The sequence below is a fragment of the Salmo salar genome, chromosome 18 (assembly GCF_965601325.2).
Source record: "Salmo salar chromosome 18, fSalSal1, whole genome shotgun sequence".
NCBI lineage: Eukaryota > Metazoa > Chordata > Actinopteri > Salmoniformes > Salmonidae > Salmo > Salmo salar.
In genome coordinates this window covers 98,137,201-98,161,396 of record NC_138308.1, presented here as the reverse complement: position 1 = coordinate 98,161,396, position 24,196 = coordinate 98,137,201, and the positions used below count along the sequence as shown (strand labels likewise).

The window sequence follows — 24,196 nt, the reverse complement described above, 5'->3', positions numbered from 1 at the left end:
ATACACTAGATTTACTAACAGTTAGTAAATATACACTAGATTTACTAACAGTTAGTAAATATACACTAGATTTACTAACAGTTAGTAAATATACACTAGATTTACTAACAGTTAGTAAATATACACTAGATTTACTAACAGTTACTAAATATACACTAGATTTACTAACAGTTACTAAATATACACTAGTTTAGTAACAGTTACTAAATGCAGAGAAGAATGGGAGAAACTCCCCAAATACAGGTGTGCCAAGCTTGTAGCGTCATACCCAAGAAGACTCAAGGCCGAAATCGCTGCTAAATGTACATCAACAAAGTACTGAGTAAAGGGTCTGAATACTTATGTAAATGTGATATTTCGGGGGGGGGGGGGGTTTCAAAAAAATGTGCAAACATTTCCAAAAAACAGTTTTTTTTGTGCTGTCATTATGGGGTATTGTATGTAGATTTCAGAATAAGACTGTAACGTAAAACAAAATGTGGAAAAAGTGAATTGGTCTGAATTCTTTCCAAATGCACTGTAATATCCAGGAACCTAGACTTAAGCTCATCAGAAATTCCACATTGTGTCTGAAAGATCATTCAACAACACCTGTGAGAATGAAGAGGTGTGTTCTCTTTAGTATTTATATAAATAATACCCTCTCCCCTCTCTCTCACCTCTCCTCCCCCTCCTCCCCTTTCTCTTTCTCCACCCTTTCTCTTTCTCTCCCCCCTCTCTCTCTCTCTCTCTCCCCTCTCTCCTCTCTCTCAATCTCCACCCTTTCTCTCTCTCCCCCCTCTCTTCCCCCTCTCTCTCCTCTCTCCCCTCTCTCTCTCCCCTCTCTCTCCCCTTTCTCTTTCTCCACCCTTTCTCTTTCTCTCCCCTCTTTCTTCCCTCTCTGTCCCCTTTCCATCGCTCTCCCATCTCTCCCCTCTCTGTCCCCTCTCTTCCCTCTCTTCCCTCTCTGCCCTTTCTCCCCTCTCTCTCACCTCTCTCTCCCCTCTCTCTCCCCTTTCTCTTTCTCCACCCTTTCTCTTTCTCTCCCCTCTTTCTTCCCTCTCTCTCCCCTTTCTCATCCCCCGCTCTCCTCACCTCTCTCCCCTCCTCTCGTCCCCTCTCTCCCCTCTCTCTTCTCTCCTCTCTCTCTTTCTCTTCCCTCTCTCTCTTTGTCTCCTCTCTCCCCTTTCTCTTTATCTCCCCGCTATCTGTTAAAATGCGTAATATTTATATGTATGCAGATGATCCTGGTATGTATGCCGTTGCCCCAACTGTAGACCGGGTGATGTTAGAGCTGCAATCTGACTTTGTTACCTTATAAAAAGCCCTGGTTTGTTTTAAACTGCTACTTAATATGGGCAAGACTACATTTATGTTGTTCTCTAAATTCTTGCAATAATGTTTCAGATGGACTACATATTAGTTAATTTAATGGTTCTCTCATCAATTGGGTTCCTGCCTATAAATATCTGGGCGTTTGGATTGTCAAGGATTTAATGTTTAAATAACGTACTGATGAGCTAGTTAAAAAGCTAAGATTTAAAGTGGGCTTTTTTTATTTTATTCGAAATAGATCTTGCCTCTCCCTAAACAGCAGGAAGCAGATTGTACAGTCAACTTTCCTGACAGTTCTTGACTGCTCACACCATATAGCAGAATTCAGCTGCGACTACTCTTAAACCATTGGATGCTGTTTACCATAGCACCCTTCACTTTATCACAGGTGACCATTTTAATACTCATCACTGCATCCTGTATCTAAAGGTTGGCTGGTCCTCAGTTTGAATACTCATCACTACATCCTGTATTAAAGGTTCGCTGGTCCTCAGTTTGAATACTCATCACTACATCCTGTATTAAAGGTTGGCTGGTCCTCAGTTTAATACTCATCACTACATCCTGTATTAAAGGTTGGCTGGTCCTCAGTTTAATACTCATCACTGCATCCTGTATTAAAGGTTGGCCGGTCCTCAGTTTAATACTCATCACTACATCCTGTATCTAAAGGTTGGCTGGTCCTCATTAAAGTCCCCTAGATCACTTCCCTATTCTCTTTTTGTTTAGAGAGCTCTACTACACAAGCTTCTGATTTACCTGACTATGTTGTTGAACTATAAAAACATCAGTTACCACCACATTCACAGAGTTGGTTAAATCTTGAGGTTCCTTGGGTCTGCGCCAAATTAGGTAAATCCGCTTTTGGTTTTAACGCGCCTCACTGCTGGAACACTTTGCAGAACTCATTACGATTGGATGTTCTGGTGCTGCTCAGGCAGCTTAATGTGTTAATTAAGGATCTAGTAGCTGAGGAATGTTTTTCTGTTTTTCTGTTGTGTTTTGTATTGATTCATGTTTTATCTTACATTGTAATTGGTGTTGAATTGCTGTCATCAGGGCACCTGTCAGAAAGAGACCCTGGTCTCAATGGGTTTTAAACTGCATAAATAGAGAATGAAACAGAATAATAAATTCCCTATGTAGTGCACTACTTTGACCAGGGCCCATTGGCATTATATCCCCTATGTAGTGCACTACTTTGACCAGGGCCCATTGGCATTATATCCCCTATGTAGTGCACTACTTTGACCAGGGCCCATTGGCATTATACTCCCTATATAGTGCACTACTTTAGGTGTTGTACTGTAGGTGTTATATTGTAGGTGTTATATTGTGGGTGTTATATTGTAGGTGTTATATTGTAGGTGTTATATTGTGGGTGTTATATTGTAGGTGTTATACTGTAGGTGTTATATTGTAGGTGTTATATTGTAGGTGTTGTACTGTAAGTGTTATACTGTGGCTTCACAGCATTTTTAGATTGGAAGAAAATGGTGGAAAATATGCAGCTGGGGGCCTGACGAGAGAGCGGATATCAACACATTGCTTTAACTAATTATGACAAATCTTAAGAAATGTGATAAAGTACTGACTTTTCAACTAAGTTACATTACTTCGGATGACAATTAGTCTTACAAACCGCAGAGCATATCATTACAACAGTTGCTTGTATGTTCCATTTTTACCTTTATTTATCTGGGCAAGTCTTAAGAACAAATTCTTATTTTCAAGGATGGTCTAGGAACAGTGGGTTAACTGCCTTGTTCAGGGGCAGAACGACAGATTTGTACCTTGTCAGCTCAGGGATTCAAACTTGCAACCTTTCAGTTACTAGTCCAATGCTCTAACCACTAGGCTACGCTGCCGCCCCCATTAACTTTAGTTGGCTACTAATACTTTGAACTTGCCAGTATGTTACCTATATTCTATCTAACTTACTACCCAATGTTTATTGACTTCCTTCTTAGCTTAGCTAAGTGTTGACGTCATTCTTAACTTAGCTAAGTGTTGTAGTCGTTGTGCGTTCTCAACGGACATGGTTAGTGAAGTCGTAAGATGTCAAGCTAGTCATTTGTTATGCTAACAAGCTATCATGAAGTCGTAAAATGTCTAGCTAGTCATTTGTTATGCTAACAAGCTAGCATGATGTCGTAAGATGTCTAGCTAGTCATTTGTTATGCTAACAAGCTAGCAAAAAGTTGCATGGCAACTGCATCAACTTCCGGCAGACAGGTGAAGCTCAACTGAATGGATACCGTTCGTTTACAGTATACTCAAATAAATTAATAGTATATAGTATGTAGTATATACTCATTAAGTACGTAGTGTATAGTATGTCAGTGTGGGTATTCGAACACAAGTTTGTGTGAGAGGTGAACATCACCTGATATACCTCATTATACACTCCCTACCTACAGCAACATCACCTGATATACCTCATTGTATACTCCCTACCTACAACATCACCTGATATACCTCATTATATACTCCCTACCTACAACATCACCTGATATACCCCATTATATACTCCCTACCTACAGCAACATCACCTGATATACCCCATGATATACTCCCTACCTACAACATCACCTGATATACCTCATTATATACTCCCTACCTACAGCAACATCACCTGATATACCCCATTATATACTTCCTACCTACAACAACATCACCTGATATTCCCCATTATATACTCCCTACCTACAGCATCACCTGATATACCTCATTATATACTCCCTACCTACAACAACATCACCTGATATACCCCATTATACACTCCCTACCTACAGCAACACCACCTGATATACCTCATTATATACTCCCTACCTTCAACATCACCTGATATACCCCATTATATACTCCCTACCTACATCAACACCACCTGATATACCTCATTATACACTCCCTACCTACAGCAACATCACCTGATATACCCCATTATATACTCCCTACCTACAACATCACCTGATATACCACATTATATACTCCCTACCTACAGCAATATCACCTGATATACCTCATTATATCTCCCAACCTACAACATCACCTGATATACCCCATTATATACTCCCTACCTACATCAACACCACCTGATATACCTCATTATACACTCCCTACCTACAGCAACATCACCTGATATACCCCATTATATACTCCCTACCTACAGCAACACCACCTGATATACCTCATTATACACTCCCTACCTACAGCAACATCACCTGATATACCCCATTATATACTCCCAACCTAGAACATCACCTGATATACCCCATTATATACTCCCAACCTACAACAACACCTGATATACCTCATTATATACTCCCTACCTACAGCAACATCACCTGATTTACCCCCATTATATACTCCCTACCTACAGCAACATCACCTGATATACCTCATTATATACTCCCTACCTACAGCAACATCACCTGATTTACCCCCATTATATACTCCCTACCTACAACAACATCACCTGAAATAACTCATTATATACTCCCTACCTACAGCAACATCCCCTGATTTACCCCCATTATATACTCCCTACCTACAGCAACATCACCTGATATACCCCATTATATACTCCCTACCTACAACAACATCACCTGATATACCCCATTATATACTCCCTACCTACAGCATCACCTGATGTACCTCATTATATACTCCCTACCTACAGCAACATCACCTGATATACCCCATTATACACTCCCTACCTACAACAACACCTGATATACCCCATTATACACTCCCTACCTACAACATCACCTGATATACCCCATTATATACTCCCAACCTACAGCAACATCACCTGATATACCTCATTATATACTCCCTACCTACATTAACAATACCTGATATACCTCATTATATACTCCCTACCTACAACAACATCACCTGATATACCCCATTATATACTCCCTACCTACAACATCACCTGATATACCCCATTATATACTCCCTACCTACAGAAACATCACAACAATACCTGATATACCTCATTATTGCTATGAAATAATATATTACTTAGTTTTTATTGGATGACTTTGTCACGTCCTGACCAGTGAAAAGGCTCATTTTGCCATAGTAGAATGGTCAGGGCGTGGCAGGGGGCGTGGCAGGGGGCGTGGCAGGGGGCGTGGCAGGGGGGTTGTTTTGTGTGTTTTGGGGTTAGTTGGTTTCTAGGGGAATTTGTTCTAGTTTTCATTTTCTATGTTTCGTTTTCTATGTTTTGGCCGAGTATGGTTTCCAATCAGAGGCAGGTATCTTTCGTTGTCTCTGATTGGAAGCCATACTTAGGCAGCCTGTTTTCCTTTGGGTTTTGTGGGTGGTTGTTTTCCGTATAGTCTGTGTACCTTACGGAACTGTTCCCTGTCGTTTGTTTTTTCTTGTGATAGTGTTACTCATTAAAAAGTAAAGAATGAGCACTCAACACGCTGCGCCTTGGTCTTATCCTTTCGACGCTTGTGACAGACTTTGTTATTTTTAATTCCTTAAAGTCATCAGTCAGCCAGACCTTCTAACGTTATGTGTTGCCATACTGTCTGTAGTCATTCTGTTCAGCTGCCCAGTCTAATTATGCTGCAGAGCTGTCTGTAGTACTCACCCTGTAGCCCTCTCTCTTGTTGTTATATGGTATATCTGGTCTGTGTGTATCTAACATAACAGGGTTAAAGTGGATCCCTCTCTCTTGTTGTTATATGGTATATCTGGTCTGTGTGTATCTAACATAACAGGGTTAAAGTGGATCCCTCTATCTTGTTGTTATATGGTATATCTGGTCTGTGTGTATCTAACATAACAGGGTTAAAGTGGATCCCTCTCTCTTGTTGTTATATGGTATATCTGGTCTGTGTGTATCTAACATAACAGGGTTAAAGTGGATCCCTCTCTCTTGTTGTTATATGGTATATCTGGTCTGTGTGTATCTAACATAACAGGGTTAAAGTGGATCCATCCAGAGATCTGTATATAATGACAAGATGCTCATGTCTCCCCCCCTAACAGTGGGAGCCCAAAATCAGCCCATAGAAACGCATTGGGCTGATTTTGGACAGATTTTGGAGAGAGTGAAACCTCTCAATTTGCATCTTCCTCTCTGATCTATCTGAGCCCCCCCCCCCCCCCCCCCCCAAAATGTACGCAATGGATTATGGTCATTGTAGTTCATTAACACGTTTCGGCGGCAGTTAATCACTCGGCACTAGAAAGCATATCCAACAGAACAACCTAGTGATGCTTATGTCATGTTATAGATGTGTTATAAACACTTATGTCGCTAGAGATAAACCATTAAAAATATTATTTGAGAGCAAACATAAAATGTACATATATTTTATTATAATCGAATTATTATCATATAGAGGTTTGAAAAAAAAAAAAAAAAAAAATGTTTTACCAACTGCCAACCGTAGTCTTGGAGAGCATCTGCTGAGGCATCCGATTGGTTGTCCAGCTCAGCACTAACAGATGTTGGTTTCCTGTCTCTTCAGCGGTCTGATGAAACCAGGGCTGAACGCTATCATGGGGGCCACAGGAAGCGGGAAGTCATCGTAAGTGACATTTCAGCTGATTCAGACAAAACCTTGTGATTCTCATTGAACTTTGTGAACTAACATTATGATGAATGGTTGTGATGTGGTTGTTTAAAAAAAGTTTGTATTATAGTTGTGTAAAGGTTGGGGTCGTGTTGTATTATAGTTGTGTAAAGGTTGGGGTCGTGTTGTATTATAGTTGTGTAAAGGTTGGGGTTGTATTATAGTTGTGTAATGGTTGGGGTTGTGTAAAGGTTGTATTGTATTATAGTTGTGTAAAGGTTGGTGTTGTATTATAGTTGTGTAAAGGTTGGGGTTGTATTATAGTTGTGTAAAGGTTGGGGTTGTGTTGTATTATAGTTGTGTAAAGGTTGGGGTCGTGTTGTATTATAGTTGTGTAAAGGTTGGGGTTGTATTATAGTTGTGTAATGGTTGGGGTTGTGTTGTATTATAGTTGTGTAAAGGTTGGGGTTGTATTATAGTTGTGTAATGGTTGGGGTTGTGTAAAGGTTGTGGTTGTGTTGTATTATGGTTGTGTAAAGGTTGTGGTTGTATTATAGTTGTGTAAAGGTTGTGGTTGGGGTTGTATTATAGTTGTGTAAAGGTTGGGGTTGTATTATAGTTGTGTAAAGGTTGGGGTTGTATTATAGTTGTGTAAAGGTTGGGGTTGTATTATAGTTGTGTAAAGGTTGGTGTTGTATTATAGTTGTGTAAAGGTTGGGGTTGTATTATAGTTGTGTAAAGGTTGTGTTTGTGTTGTGTGAAGGTTTCTGGATGTGCTGGCAGCCAGGAAGGACCCAGCAGGTCTAGCAGGAGAGGTTTTGATAGACGGAGCTCCTCAACCTCCCAACTTCAAATGTCTCTCAGGATATGTGGTCCAGGTAGGGACCCACTCACACACAGATACACACACACACACACACACACACACACACACACACACACACACACACACACACACACACACACACACTGACACACACACACACACACACCAGTGACCAGACTATAGTTACGAGTGTCTGGTCTTCTCTCTCTCTCTCTCCCTCTCTCTCTCCCCCCACCCTCTCTCTCTCGCTCTTTCTTTCTCTCTCTCTCTCTCCCTCTCTCTCTCTCTCTCGCTCTCTCCCTCTCTCTCTCCCCCCTCCCTCTCTCTCTTGCTCTTTCTTTCTCTCTCTCTCTCTCCCTCCCTCTCTCTCTCGCTCTTTCCCCCCCACCAACCGTCAGGATGATGTGGTGATGGGGACTCTGACTGTGAGGGAGAACTTCCGTTTCTCTGCAGCGTTGCGTCTCCCGTCCTCCGTCAGCCAGAAGGAGAAAGAGGACAAAGTCAACAGACTCATCAAAGAACTGGGCCTCACTAAAGTAGCAGACTCACGGGTCAGTGTTCACGGGTGTATGTGGGGGGATGGAGGGGAGAGGACAGAGAGTATGTGTGTGTGTGTGTGTGTGTGTGTGTGTGTGTGTGTGTGTGTGTGTGTGTGTGTGTGTGTGTGTGTGTGTGTGTGTGTGTGTGTGTGTGTGTGTGTGTGTGTGTGGGGGGGGACTATGAATGTGTGTATTCTGTCTCCAGGTTGGTACCCAGTTGATCAGGGGTATATCAGGAGGGGAAAGGAAGAGGACAAACATCGGTATGGAACTGATCATCGACCCTCCTGTTCTCTTTCTGGATGAACCCACCACCGGCCTGGACGCTAGCACAGCTAACTCTGTACTACTACTGCTCAAGAGGTAGGACCTGGGTATTGTAGTTCTAATATTGTAGGGTTAGTCTGGGTATTGTAGGTCTAATATTGTAGGGTTAGTCTGGGTATTGTAGTTCTCTTTCTGGATGAACCCACCACCGGCCTGGACGCTAACACAGCTAACTCTGTACTACTACTGCTCAAGAGGTATTGTAGTCTGGATATTGTAGTGCTAATACTGTGGGGTTAGTCTGGGTATTGTAGTGCTAATACTGTGGGGTTAGTCTGGGTATTATAGTTCTAATACTGTGGGGTTAGTCTGGGTATTATAGTTCTAATACTGTGGGGTTAGTCTGGGTATTATAGTTCTAATACTGTGGGTTTATTCTGGGTATTATAGTTCTAATACTGTGGGGTTAGTCTGGGTATTATAGTTCTAATACTGTGGGGTTAGTCTGGGTATTATAGTTCTAATACTGTGGGGTTAGTCTGGGTATTATAGTTCTAATACTGTGGGGTTAGTCTGGGTATTATAGTGCAAGTCTGGGTGGGTGTTGTAGTCTGGGTATTGTAGTCTGGGTGGGTATTGTAGCCTGGGTGGGTGTTGTAGTCTGGGTGTTGTAGTCTGGGTGTTGTAGTCTGGGTGTTGTAGTCTGGGTGTTGTAGTCTGGGTGTTGTAGTCTGGGTATTGTAGTCTGAGTGTGTGTTGTAGTCTGGGTATTGTAGTCTGATTGTGTGTTGTAGTCTGGGTATTGTAGTCTGGGTGGGTGTTGTAGTCTGGGTATTGTAGTCTGGGTACTGTAGTCTGGGTATTGTAGTCTGGGTGGGTGTTGTAGTCTGGCTACTGTAGTCTGGGTACTGTAGTCTGGATGGGTATTGTAGTCTGGGTATTGTAGTCTCGGTATTGTAGTCTGGGTACTGTAGTCTGGGTGGGTGTTGTAGTCTGGGTACTGTAGTCTGGGTACTGTAGTCTGGGTACTGTAGTCTGGTTATTGTAGTCTGGGTATTGTAGTCTGGGTACTGTGGTCTGGGTATTGTAGTCTGGGTACTGTAGTCTGGGTATTGTAGTCTGGCTGGGTACTGTAATCTGGGTACTGTAGTCTGGGTACTGTAGTCTGGGTGGGTGTTGTAGTCTGGGTACTGTAATCTGGGTACTGTAGTCTGGGTACTGTAGTCTGGGTACTGTAGTCTGGGTGTTGTAGTCTGGCTACTGTAGTCTGGGTATTGTAGTCTGGTTATTGTAGTCTGGATGGGTATTGTAGTCTGGGTATTGTAGTCTGGGTACTGTAGTCTGGGTGGGTGTTGTAGTCTGGGTACTGTAATCTGGGTACTGTAGTCTGGGTACTGTAGTCTGGGTACTGTAGTCTGGGTGTTGTAGTCTGGCTACTGTAGTCTGGGTGTTGTAGTCTGGTTATTGTAGTCTGGATGGGTATTGTAGTCTGGGTATTGTAGTCTGGGTACTGTAGTCTGGGTGTTGTAGTCTGGCTACTGTAGTCTGGGTATTGTAGTCTGGTTATTGTAGTCTGGATGGGTATTGTAGTCTGGGTATTGTAGTCTGGGTACTGTAGTCTGGGTGGGTGTTGTAGTCTGGGTACTGTAGTCTGGGTATTGTAGTCTGGGTACTGTAATCGGGGTATTGTAGTCTGGGTATTGTAGTCTGGGTATTGTAGTCTGGGTACTGTAGTCTGGGTACTGTAGTCTGGGTACTGTAGTCTGGGTACTGTAGTCTGGGAATTGTAGTCTGGGTACTGTAGTCTGGGTACTGTAGTCTGGGTGTTGTAGTCTGGCTAATGTAGTCTGGGTATTGTAGTCTGGATGGGTATTGTAGTCTGGGTATTGTAGTCTGGGTACTGTAGTCTGGGTGGGTGTTGTAGTCTGGGTACTGTAGTCTGGGTACTGTAATCTGGGTATTGTAGTCTGGGTATTGTAGTCTGAGTGTGTGTTGTAGTCTGGTATTGTAGTCTGAGTGTGTGTTGTAGTCTGGGTATTGTAGTCTGAGTGTGTGTTGTAGTCTGGGTATTGTAGTCTGGGTGGGTGTTGTAGTCTGGGTATTGTAGTCTGGGTATTGTAGTCTGGGTATTGTAGTCTGGATATTGTAGTCTGGGTATTGTAGTCTGGCTACTGTAGTCTGGGTATTGTAGTCTGGTTATTGTAGTCTGGATGGGTATTGTAGTCTGGGTACTGTAATCTGGGTACTGTAGTCTGGGTGGGTGTTGTAGTCTGGGTACTGTAGTCTGGGTACTGTAGTCTGGGTACTGTAATCTGGGTACTGTAGTCTGGGTGTTGTAGTCTGGCTACTGTAGTCTGGGTATTGTAGTCTGGTTATTGTATTCTGGATGGGTATTGTAGTCTGGATGGGTATTGTAGTCTGGATGGGTATTGTCGTCTGGGTGGGTGTTGTAGTCTGGGTGTTGTAGTCTGGGTACTGTAGTCTGGGTACTGTAATCTGGGTACTGTAGTCTGGGTACTGTAGTCTGGGTACTGTAGTCTGGGTACTGTAGTCTGGGTACTGCAGTCTGGGTACTGTAGTCTGGGTACTGTAGTCTGGGTATTGTAACACTAACCCTCCTCCTCCTCTCTCTCTATCAGGATGTCTAGTCATGGCCGTACCATCATCCTTTCCATCCACCAGCCTCGTTACTCCATCTACCGTCTGTTTGACAGTCTGACTCTACTGGTTAGCGGTAAACAGGTTTACCACGGTCCCGCTCAGAGCGCTCTGGACTACTTCTCTAACATTGGTGAGACTAAATCATTACAAATGTCATGTTTCTAGTGATTCTAAATCACACTCCTCCTGCTAACCACAGTGTAGCCTCAGCTCTCTGCTGGCAAACCAAGTTATGAAATGTCAGAAGTTACTTAACAGTTATTATATCCATCATTCTATTGTCTGTCTTTAGAGGTTACTAAGATGAGATACACTGAATGTATCTCAAATGCATCAATGTTTCAACCTTTCCTGTATCCAAACCTTATCTGTATCTATAAACAATGTAATTACAACTATGATGTCATCATTACCCAGGGTACACTTGTGAACCCCACAACAACCCGGCTGACTTCTTTCTGGACGTGATCAACGGAGATTCTACCGCCATCGCCTTCGACAGGATAAAAGATGCAGACGGTGAGTTCTGATTGGCTAAGGAGCCGGGTCAGTGGGCGGGATCAGTCAGGTCATCCAATGGGAGACATATGTTTTCTCTTCATATCCTCCCCTCCCTAACTTTGTTTACCCTGCATTTACCTCTGTTCTGGCCCCTCTATCCCTTCCCCTCCCGTTTTCTCCAACCCCCCTCCCCCAGACTCTGACCCAGACAGGGTAACCAGTTCCAGGCAGAACATCGAGGACCATCTGGTCCAGGAGTACCGGGGGAGCCAGTACTATGGAGAGTCCAAGGCCCAGTTAGAACGCATCACCATGAACAGGGAGTACAGGTACCAACACACACTCTCTGTCTCTCTCTCTCTCTCTGTCTCTATGGTATCTGTCTCTCTCTGTTTCTGTCTCTCTATGGTCTCTCTCTCTGTCTCTGTCTCTCTCTCTCTCTGTCTGTCTCTGTCTCTCTCTCTCTCTCTCTCTGTCTCTCTCTCTCTCTGTCTCTATGGTATCTGTCTTTCTCTGTCTCTGTCTCTCTATGGTCTCTCTCTCGCTGTCTCTCTATGGTCTCTCTCAATGGTCTCTCTCTCTGTCTCTGTCTCTCTCTCTCTCTGTCTCTATGGTATCTGTCTCTCTCTGTCTCTGTCTCTCTATGGTCTCTCTCTGTCTCTGTCTCTCTATGGTCTCTCTCTGTCTCTGTCTCTGTCTCTCTCTCTGTCTGTCTCTGTCTCTCTCTCTCTCTCTCTCTCTGTCTCTCTCTCTCTGTCTCTGTCTAATTCTCTCTCTGTCTATGGTCTCTCTCTATGGTGTCTGTCTGTCTGTCTGTCTGTCTGTCTGTCTGTCTGTCTGTCTGTCTGTCTGTCTGTCTGTCTGTCTGTCTGTCTGTCTGTCTGTCTGTCTGTCTGTCTGTCTGTCTGTCTGTCTGTCTGTCTGTCTGTCTGTCTGTCTGTCTGTCTGTCTGTCTGTTCTCTGCAAGTTAATGGACAATCTTCTTGTTGTTCTCTTCAGTGTGAAGACTCCCTCTCGGACCATCACGTACAACACCTCCTTCTCTACTCAGTTCAGATGGGTCCTGAAGAGAACCTTCACTAACCTCATCCTCAACCCTCAGACATCCTTCGCTCAGGTGTGTGTGTGTTACACTCACAGAAGTTCCAAAATAATGAAGACATTTCAAATGTCATATTATGTCTATATGCAGTGTTGTAATGATGTGCAAATAGATAAAGTACAAAAGGGAAAATAAATATGGGTTGTATTTACAATGGTGTTTGTTCTTCACTGGTTGCCCTTTTCTTGTGGCAACAGGTCACACATATTGCTGCTGTGATGGCACACTGTGGTATTTCACCCAGTAGATATGGGAGTTCATCAAAATTGGGTTTGTTTTCAAATTCTTTGTGGGTCTGTGGTATCTATCTATCTAATCTATCTATCTCATCCAGATTGGAGTGACTGTATTCCTGGCCGTCATCGTTGGAGCTATATTCTTTGGAGTGAAGAATGACCAGAGTGGCTTGCAGAACAGGTGTGTGTGTATGAGTTTAACGTGTGTGTGTGTGTGTTTAATATAATATATTACCGTTTTTTTTTCAATTGCTGACATGCATTGGTCAAAACTGAAGTCGCATCGTAAAAACTCTTCACACGGTCAGTGAAACAGAAGTGTATGTGGACCAAACTGTGAATAATTTTTCATTGCTTTCACACAGAATGCATTCAATGACCACATTCTTCTCAAAATCCATGAACTCTTTCCTCATTCATACTCCACCACCTTCAAAACTATATATTTGCAGCACATTTTCAAATGTTAACACATTGTTTCCAAAACTGTTAGAATGTAACGGCCGTCGTGAAAATGAGACCAAGGTGCAGCGGAGGATGTGTTCATCGTGATTTTAATGGACCGAATGAACACAATACAAAAATAAACCAAAAAAACGACCAGCAACAGTTCTGTCAGGTTAACAAAACTAAACAGGAAAATATTCACCCACAAAACCCAAAGGCAAAACAGGCTGCCTAAGTATGACTCCCAATCAGCAACAACGATGTACAGCTGTCCCTGATTGGGAGCCATACCAGGCCGAAACAAAGCAATCCCAAACATAGAAAAACAGACATAGAATGCCCACCCAAATCACACCCTGACCAAACCTAAATAGAGACATAAAAAGGATCTCTCAGGTCAGGGCGTGACAACGTAACACATTCAAAACAGAACGATGGCAAATGGCATTTCTGCAGTAACCAGATTGAAAATGTAGAACATTTCAGAAGAATATTTAATCATTCCAAACAAGCAATTTCATCTGAAAGCCTACTCAAGTTTTTTTGATTTACATTTTGTTTTTATTTCACAGTTATTTAACCAGGTAGGGCAGTTGAGAACAAGTTCTCAGTTACAACTGCGACCTGGCCAAGATAAAGCAAAGCAGTTTGTCACGTCCTGACCAGCAGAGGGAGTAATTGTATTAGTTTTGGTCAGGATGTGGCAGAGGGTTTGTGTTGGGTGTAGGTTCTAGGTAGGTTTTCTATGTGTAGGTTGGGTGCTGGACTCTCAATTGGAGGCAGGTGTTTCTAGTTGCCTCTGATTGGGAGTCCTATAAACAGGTGTGTGTTTTTCTTTGTGGTTGTGGGTAGTTGTTTGTGAGCACTGCTTTGTTTATCCTGCCACACTGTTCGTGGCGTGAGTATTGTTTTTTTCCTGTGGATGCTTTACTCGTGTTTTATTAAAAAGATGAGTATCCACATTCCCGCTGCGTATTGGTCCTCCCTTCAACACAACGACATTATTTGTGACACAGTTCGACACAAACAACAACACAGAGTTACACATGGAATAAACAAAACATACAGTCAATAATACAATAGAAAAAATCTTATACAGTGTGTGCAAATGAGGTAAGATAAGGGAGGTAAGGCAATAAATAGGCCATTGTGGCGAAGTAAATACATTATAGCAATTAAACACTGGAATGGTAGATGTGCAGAAGATGAATGTTCAAGTAGAGATACTGGGGTGCAAAGGAGCAAGATAAATAAATAAATACAGTATGGGGATGAGGTAGTTTGGTGGGCTGTTTACAGATGGGCTATGTACAGGTGCAGTGATCTGTGAGCTGCTCTGACAGCTAGTGGCGAAGTGTCCTGTTTTTAGTCTCGTTACCAAACAGACAAAAGAGGACGACTTCGAAATGATTTAGTTTTGGAAACAAGGAAGACAGGTTGGTGGGGAAAGAAGAGTGGCAGGGTTGGATTAGACATTCCAGGAGATACTTTACAAGATGCATCGCCAGAGAAGACATAAGATGTGATGTTGATGAGAACTTGTGGCCAAATGCAGGAGAGATGGAGAACTAGAACCCTCACAGTACTGTACAGTATGAGTGATTATACTAGACATGTTATATACTACACACTATACTATACAACGCTCTAACCACTAGGCTACCTGCCGTCCTAATCGTGTGTGTGTGTGTGTGTGTGTGTGTGTGTGTGTGTGTGTGTGTGTGTGTGTGTGTGTGTGTGTGTGTGTGTGTGTGTGTGTGTGTGTTGTCTCTACCAGGATGGGTGCTCTTTTCTTCATCACCACCAATCAGTGTTTCAGTTCCGTGTCTTCTGCTGAGCTCTTCATCACCGAGAGAAAATTGTTCATGTGAGTAACACACACACACACACACACACACACACACACACACACACACACACACACACACACACACACACACACACACACACACACACCGGGGTGAGAGAGAAAGAGAAAGAAGGGAGAGAGAGCAGGACAGGAAGAGAGAGAGACAGAGCCCATCTCCAGTCATAAATACATTAGTGGTTACTACAGAGTATCAGTCTAACCCCCCCCCCCCCCTCTCTCTCTCTCTCTCTCTCTCTCTCCCCAGTCATGAGTACATCAGCGGATACTACAGAGTATCAGTCTACTTCCTGTGTAAGTTACTCAGTGACATCATCACCTTAAGGACACTCCCTGCCATCTTCTTCAGCTGTGTGGCTTACTTCATGATCGGTGGGTAGACCCTTCACCCACGTAGACACAGTGAACACTAACCCTAACCCTTGATCGGTGGGTAAACCCTTCACCCACATATCGCTGGGTAGACCCTTCATACACACACAAACAAGCCAATAAATGAACACACACACGCACACATCATTAGTCAGTTTCATGTCACATCTTTTCTAGTATAATATACTGCTCAAAAAAATAAAGGGAACACTTAAACAACACAATGTAACTCCAAGTCAATCACACTTCTGTGAAATCAAACTGTCCACTTAGGAAGCAACACTGATTGACAATACATTTCACATGCTGTTGTGCAAATGGAATAGACAACAGGTGGAAATTATAGGCAATTAGCAAGACACCCCCAATAAAGGAGTGGTTCTGCAGGTGGGGACCACAGACCACTTCTCAGTTCCTATGCTTCCTGGCTGATGTTTTGGTCACTTTTGAATGCTGGCGGTGCTTTCACTCTAGTGGTAGCATGAGACGGAGTCTACAACCCACACAAGTGGCTCAGGTAGTGCAGCTCATCCAGGATGGCACATCAATGCGAGCTGTGGCAAGAAGGTTTGCTGTGTCTGTCAGCGTATTGTCCAGAGCATGGAGGCGCTACCAGGAGACAGGCCAGTATATATGGAGACGTGGAGGAGGCCGTAAGAGGGCAACAACCCAGCAGCAGGACCGCTACCTCCACCTTTGTGCAAGGAGGAGCAGGAGGAGCACTGCCAGAGCCCTGCAAAATGACCTCCAGCAGGCCACAAATGTGCATGTGTCTGCTCAAACGGTCAGAAACAGACTCCATGAGGGTGGTATGAGGGCCCGACGTCCACAGGTGGGGGTTGTGCTTACAGCCCAACACCGTGCAGGACGTTTGGCATTTGCCAGAGAACACCAAGATTGGCAAATTCGCCACTGGCGCCCTGTGCTCTTCACAGATGAAAGCAGGTTCACACAGAGCACATGTGACAGATGTGACAGTCTGGAGACGCCGTGGAGAACGTTCTGCTGCCTGCAATATCCTCCAGCATGACCGGTTTGGTGGTGGGTCAGTCATGGTGTGGGGTGGCATTTCTTTGGGGGGCCGCACAGCCCTCCATGTGCTCGCCAGAGTTAGCCTGACTGCCATTAGGTACCGAGATGAGATCCTCAGACCCCTTGTGAGACCATATGCTGGTGCGGTTGGCCCTGGGTTCCTCCAAATGCAAGACAATGCTAGACCTGATGTGGCTGGAGTGTGTCAGCAGTTCCTGCAAGAGGAAGGCATTGATGCTATGGACTGGCCCGCCCGTTCCCCAGACCTGAATCCAATTGAGCACATCTGGGACATCATGTCTCGCTCCATCCACCAACCCCATGTTGCACCACAGACTGTCCAGGAGTTGGCGGATGCTTTAGTCCAGGTCTGGGAGGAGATCCCTCAGGAGACCATCCGCCACCTCATCAGGAGCATGCCCAGGCGTTGTAGGGAGGTCATACAGGCACGTGGAGGCCACACACACGACTGAGCCTCATTTTGACTTGTTCTAAGGACATTACATCAAAGTTGGATCAGCCTGTAGTGTGGTTTTCCACTTTAATTTTGAGTGTGACTCCAAATCCAGACCTCCATGGGTTGATAAATTGGATTTCCATTGATTATTTTTGTGTGATTTTGTTGTCAGCACATTCAACTATGTAAAGAAAAAAGTATTTAATAAGATTACTTCATTCATTCAGATCTAGGATGTGTTATTTTAGTGTTCCCTTTATTTTTTTGAGCAGTGTATTTCTATGTTCTATGTCCCTTCAGGTTTTAAGCTACAACAGTTCATGATCTAGTATTATATTTCTATGTTCTGATCTAGTATTATATTTCTCTGTTGTGATCTAGTATTATATTTCTATGTTGTAATCTAGTATTATATTTCCATGTTCTAATCTACCGTTATATTTCAGTTCTCATATAGTATTGTATTTCTATGTTCTGATGTAGTATTGTATTTCTATGTTCTAATCTAGTATTATATTTCTCTATTATATTTATATTTTCCGATCTAGTATTATGTTTCTCTGTTCTGATCATTTATTATATTTATCTGATCTGATCTAGTATTATTTTTCAGTTCTCATCTAGTGTTATATTTCTATGTTCTGCTCTAGTATTATATTTCTATGTTGTAATCTAGTATTATACTTATCTTTTCTGATCTAGAATTGTATTTTTGGTCTGATCTAGTATAATATTTATATGGTCTGATCTACTGTATTCCTGTTCTAATCTTGTCACGTCCTGGCCAGTATAAGGGTTAATTGTTATTGTAGTTTGGTCAGGACGTGGCAGAGGGTATTTGTTTTATGTGGTTCGGGGTGGTGTTTTGGAAAAAGGGCGTTTGATTTAGTATTTCCGGGTTTTTGGTTTATGATCTATGTTTATGTAATTCTATGTTTAGTCTAGGTAGTCTGTTTCTATGTAGAGTTAATTGGGGTGGACTTCCAATTGAAGGCAGCTGTGTGGTGTTGCCTTTGATTGGAAGTCCTATATTAGTTGGGTGTGTTTGTCTGTGTGTTTGTGGGAGATTGTTTCTTGTTTTGCTGAGTGAGCCTTTCAAGACTGTTTCGTTGTTCGTAAGTTCGTTTTGGTGTTCACTTAGTTTGTAAATAAATACACAAGATGAGCATCAACATTCCTGCTGCATTTTGGTCCTCCATAACCAACGACAACCGTGACAGAATCTCCCACCAAACCAGGACCAAGCAGCAGAGGAAGGAGCAGAGGAATTTCGAATTGGACAAACGAGAGAGATGGACTTGGGAGGAGATCTTGGGGGGAGAAGGCTCCTACACTTGGGAAGAGATCCAAGCAGGAAAAGATCGCCTTCCATGGGGACAGGTGGTAAGCGAGAGAGAGGAATGGCGAAAGGCTGGTATGGACCGGGAACGTTTCCGAGGATCACGACTGGCGTTGAAGCACGAGAGGCACCCCCAAGAAATATTTTTTTGGGGGCACACGGGTAGTTTGGCTAGGCCTAGGAAGAGCCGGAGGCCAGCTACCCGTGGTTTTATGGAGGAGCGTATTAGGTGGAGAGCGCCATGTTTCACTGAGGAGCGCACTATCTCACCCATACGCACACACAGTCCGGTGCGCGTTATTCCAGCCCCTCGCAGGTGCCGTGCTAGAGCGGGCATCCAGCCTGGTAGGAGGATGCCTGCGCAACGCATCTGGTCGCCGGTACGCCTCCGAGGACCAGGCTACCATCAGGCCCCTGCACAGCCCAGTCCGCCCTGTACAAGCACCCCGCTTGTGCAGGGCTACTAGTTCCATCCAGCCAGGACGGGTTGTGCAGGAGGTAAGATCAAGACCGCCTGTGCGCCTCCATAGCCCTGGGTTTCCAGCTCCTGTCTCTCGTGCGGACCCGGAAGTGCGTCAGCCCAATCCGACTCGTCCTGTTCCCGCTCCCCGCACTAGCCTGGAGGTGCGTGTTCCCAATCTGGTACGTCCAGTACCAGCACCACGCACCAGGCTTCAAGTGCTTCATCCCAGTCCGACGTCGCCCGAGCTGCCCGTCAGTCAAGAGTCGCCCGAGCTGCCCGTCAGTCAAGAGTCGCCCGAGCTGCCCGTTAGTCAAGAGTCGCCCGAGCTGCCCGTCAGTCAAGAGTCGCCCGAGCTGCCCGTCAGTCAAGAGTCGCCCGAGCTGCCCGTCAGTCAAGAGTCGCCCGAGCTGCCCGTCAGTCAAGAGTCGCCCGAGCTGCCCGTCAGTCAAGAGTCGCCCGAGCTGCCCGTCAGTCAAGAGTCGCCCGAGCTGCCCGTCAGTCAAGAGTCGCCCGAGCTGCCCGTCAGTCAAGAGTCGCCCGAGCTGCCCGTCAGTCAAGAGTCGCCCGAGCTGCCCGTCAGTCAAGAGTCGCCCGAGCTGCCCGTCAGTCAAGAGTCGCCCGAGCTGCCCGTCAGTCAGGAGTCGCCCGAGCCGCCCGTCAGTCAGGAGTCGCCCGAGCCGCCCGTCAGTCAGGAGTCGCCCGAGCCGCCCGTCAGTCAGGAGTCGCCCGAGCCGCCCACTAGTCAGGAGCCGCCCGAGCCGCCCACTAGTCAGGAGCCGCCAGAGCCGCCCACTAGTCAGGAGCCGCCCGAGCCGCCCACTAGTCAGGAGCCGCCCGAGCCGCCCACTAGTCAGGAGCCGCCCGAGCCGCCCACTAGTCAGGAGCCGCCCGAGCCGCCCACTAGTCAGGAGCCGCCCGAGCCGCCCACTAGTCAGGAGCCGCCCGATGCCAGAGCCGGCCAGACTGCCCGGAGATGCCAGAGCCGGCCAGACTGCCCGGAGATGCCAGAGCCGGCCAGAATGCCCGGAGTCGCCAGACTGCCCCGAGCCGCCAGACTGGCCCGACTGCCTGGAACGGCCAGAACCGGAGCCACCTCCAGATATAGGTGGGTTGGGGAGGGGGGGTGTAGCACAGTGCCGTCATTGACGGCAGCCACCCTCCCTTCCCTCCCTTTAGTAGGGGGGAATTATGGTTTTGTTGTTTGGGGTTGTTGTTTTTTTAGTTTTTTTAAGGTGCTTCCGGGGTTAGCACCTTTAAGGGGGGGTACTGTCACGTCCTGGCCAGTATAAGGGTTAATTGTTATTGTAGTTTGGTCAGGACGTGGCAGAGGGTATTTGTTTTATGTGGTTCGGGGTGGTGTTTTGGTAAAAGGGTGTTTGATTTAGTATTTCCGGGTTTTTGGTTTATGATCTATGTTTATGTAATTCTACGTTTAGTCTGTTTCTATGTAGAGTTAATTGGGGTGGACTTCCAATTGAAGGCAGCTGTGTGGTGTTGCCTTTGATTGGAAGTCCTATATTAGTTGGGTGTGTTTGTCTGTGTGTTTGTGGGAGATTGTTTCTTGTTTTGCTGAGTGAGCCTTTCAAGACTGTTTCGTTGTTCGTAAGTTCGTTTTGGTGTTCACTTAGTTTGTAAATAAATACACAAGATGAGCATCAACATTCCTGCTGCGTTTTGGTCCTCCATAACCAACGACAACCGTGACAAATCTGGTATTATATTACTCTGTTCTGATCTAGTATTATATTTCTATGGTCTGGTCTAGTATTATATTTCTGTTCTGGTATTATATCACTCTGTTCTGACCTAGTATTATATTTATATGGTCTGATCTAGTATTATATTTATATGGTCTGATCTAGTATTATATTTCTATGGTCTGGTCTAGTATTATATTTCTATGGTCTGGTCTAGTATTATATTTCTATGGTCTAGTATTATATTTCTATGCTCTGGTCTAGTATTATATTTCTGTTCTAGTATTATATTACTCTGTTCTGATCTAGTATTATATTTCTATGGTCTGGTCTAGTATTATATTTCTATGGTCTGGTCTAGTATTATATTTCTATGCTCTGGTCTAGTATTATATTTCTGTTCTAGTATTATATTACTCTGTTCTGATCTAGTATTATGTTTCTATGTTCTCCAGGGTTTAAAGCTACAGTGGAGGCCTTCTTCCTGTTCATGTTGACCGTAGCTCTGGTAGCCTATACAGCTACTGCCATGACCATGGCTATTTCAGCTGACCAGAGTGTTGTGGCGATCGCCAACATCTTCATGACCATAGCCTTTGTCTTCATGATGGTGAGAGACAGAGAGAGAAAGAGAGACTAAATCATTTGTGATTGTTTCCTTATCTTGTTTTGGCAATGTTAGCAGATGTTTCCCATGCCAATGAAGCCCCTTTAAATTGACACACACACACACACACACACACACACACACACACACACACACACACACACACACACACACACACAATATAAGATGATTATAAACATGAAACATGATGTTGCTCTCCTCTTCCTCCTCTCCTCCTCTCCCCTCCTCACCTCTCTCCTCCCCCCACTGCCCTTCCCTCCTCTCCTCCCTTCTCTCCCCTCCCCTTCCCCCTCCCTCTCCTGCCCTCTCCTCTTCCTCTCCTCACCCCTCATCTTCCCATCCCCTCCGCCCTCCTCTCCTCACCCCCCCTTCCTAAAATCTCCTCTTCGCTCCCTTCCCCTCCTCTCCTCACCCCTCCTCTCCTAAAATCTCCTCTTTGCTCCCCTCCCCTCCCCTCCTCTATCAGATCTTCTCAGGCCTGTTGGTGAACCTGCCCAGTATTGTTGAGTGGCTAGCTTGGTTCCAGTACCTCAGCATCCCTCGGTACGGACTAACAGCTCTCCAGATTAATGAGTTTGTAGGTCTGCAGCTCTGTGGAGACATTCCCCTCAACGGCACCTTGCCCCCTGGTATGACGTAAGTGATAATGTCTCACGATACCTTTTTAAATTATCCATTGATGTCAGGAGAGATATTTTACAAGGGAGATTTATCTCTCAGTGAGATTCTCCATAATTGTAGTGTTTGTTTCTGAGGTAGGAACCTTTCTATCCTGTGTCCAGATGCACGGGGGAAGACTTTCTGAAGAACCAGGGGATCGACTACACCGCGTGGGGGCTGTGGCAGAATCACGTTGCCCTGGCGATCATGACCGTAATCTTCCTGGCGATCGCGTACTTCAAACTACTCTTCACCAAGAAGTTCACATAGAGGTCAGGGGTCATGGGCTAAGCCTATTGTACACCTTCCCGTTCCTTTCCGTCCCCTTGGTCCGCTCAAACGAAATGCTGCAATATCCAACTTCAACTTCTCTCAGCATGGGACTCTGAAATGTCAGCATGGGACTCTGAAATATCAGCATGGGACTCTGAAATATCAGCGTCCAAAGTACACTTTTCAAGTGAGGTGCGCAGATGCGGACGGGAGCGGATGTTAGATTGAAGCGGAAGTTGAAATGAGGTATTTAGAGGTCAGGGGCGGTGTTCCATTTAATTGTTTTGGGTACTGAGCACATTTCAGGTCTAGTGAACGGAAACTTGAAAGTTGTGAGAATTCTGTGCAACTTCCGGGGCGCACGTTTTCAGTGAACAGTGAGGTTGTACCCTTTACAGTTTTAGACAGTAGCTAACAGGCTATTGTGGCTATTGGAGCATAATGTAGGCCCCACCAACAACAACCAATGGAGCAAATCACATAACAGCTTTTGATTTTGCGCATGGATATGCACTTTGATCTGAAAAGCGCCTTGACTCGAGGGTGATTGAAAGACCAGTTGTGAGCTCCATGTCACAATTGAATTCTATTCCGTTGCGCTCTGCCTCTGGCTACAACAAAATCACAGACTCAATCAAAGTTAGATTTGTTCTGGTTGGTGGGTTTTTTTTGCATTAAAAGGGGCTGATATAATGTTGATTAGATTACAGAATAAAACATTGATCTATGTAGTGCAAACTAAATGGGGTGAACTCAGTGAATTTCAATCTCTTACGTTTCTGCTCGTCCTGGTATTTCTTCTGCGTGGCAGTCCTGGTATTTCTTCTGCGTGGCAGTCCTGGTGGGGTCAGGGGTTAGGGAAATTATCATCATCACCACCACCATCAATCATTGTTCCCAACCAATACTTTCAATGATTTGTCTACCAATGTGTCTTATCTACAGACGTTTAAAATCTTGCCTCAAGATGCCTATGTGATTGTTTTGAGCCATTCGTGTTTTATGACGTGCAATTTGTTCCAACGTTTTATCGATGCAACACAATTAACGTGTAATGATACCAAATATATTGATGATTTGGTGCTCTGTAAGCACAGATAATAAATACTTATGCATTAGTCCTATGTTACTCCCAAACAGCACCCTGTCCCCTACTGTTGAACAGGGCCCCTAGGACTCTGGACACAAGTAGTTCCCTACAAAGGGACTAGGGTGCTGTTTAGGACACAGTCCTAGACATTGTTTATATTTACGTTTTGTACACTATCGACAGCACAGGAGGCTGGTGAGGGAAGGATGGTGCATAATAATGGCTGGAATGGAATCAGTCACATAGAAACCACGTGTTTGCTGTGTTAGATACCAATCCCTTAACTCCGTTCCTGCCATAACTATGAGCCCTACCTCCACAATTATGGTACCACCAGCTAGCTACCTGTGATGAACAGTATAAAAACGTGAATTATGCAAATAAAACACGATTACAACTTTGTACTTGTTCTATTTCCACTCCTGTGTATCAACCCTCTCTCTCTCTCTCTCTCACTCACTCACACACACACACACACACACACACACACACACACACACACACACACACACACACACACACACACACACACACACACACACACACACAGGTCCCGCAGATGACAGAACATACAGGAGGGAGATGTAGACAGACCTGAGGGAGAGGTAGACAGAGGTAGACTGACCCATCCTCGCTCTCTCCCAGTCTCAATCCCCCAGATAGTCCCTCTCCACTCTCATCAATATCCACCATTGGATCTCAACTATAATGACAACCAAGGAATAATAATGACTCAACATCGTCTCCTAATCGCCCAGAACTCTTATTCATTTTACAGCAGGTTTGCAAGTCACACAAATACATAAAATGACATGGTAGTATAGTTAAATCCTTCCTTCTCACTCTCCCAAGCAAAACCCATCCCTCTCCACCTCCCCTCCTTGT

At 44.6% G+C, this 24,196-nt stretch overlaps 1 protein-coding gene across 3 annotated transcripts in view; it reads left to right on the top strand.

The window, feature by feature from the left end:
- The window catches only part of LOC106578186 (broad substrate specificity ATP-binding cassette transporter ABCG2-like), a 43,507-nt gene extending 19,794 nt beyond the window's left edge, over positions 1-23,713 (top strand). For all 3 annotated transcript variants that reach the window (XM_045711410.2, XM_082965384.1, XM_082965385.1), the window contains exons 3-16: positions 6,810-6,869; positions 7,618-7,732; positions 8,079-8,231; positions 8,425-8,582; positions 11,126-11,277; positions 11,565-11,666; positions 11,845-11,977; positions 12,648-12,765; positions 13,085-13,167; positions 15,211-15,300; positions 15,548-15,672; positions 21,116-21,270; positions 21,755-21,924; positions 22,071-23,713. In XM_045711410.2, the coding sequence (XP_045567366.1) occupies positions 6,810-6,869; positions 7,618-7,732; positions 8,079-8,231; positions 8,425-8,582; positions 11,126-11,277; positions 11,565-11,666; positions 11,845-11,977; positions 12,648-12,765; positions 13,085-13,167; positions 15,211-15,300; positions 15,548-15,672; positions 21,116-21,270; positions 21,755-21,924; positions 22,071-22,218 (1,762 nt within the window). In that variant the 3' untranslated portion in view covers positions 22,219-23,713. The remainder of the gene's footprint in view (positions 1-6,809; positions 6,870-7,617; positions 7,733-8,078; positions 8,232-8,424; positions 8,583-11,125; positions 11,278-11,564; positions 11,667-11,844; positions 11,978-12,647; positions 12,766-13,084; positions 13,168-15,210; positions 15,301-15,547; positions 15,673-21,115; positions 21,271-21,754; positions 21,925-22,070) is intronic.
- Positions 23,714-24,196: the final 483 nt, after the last annotated feature.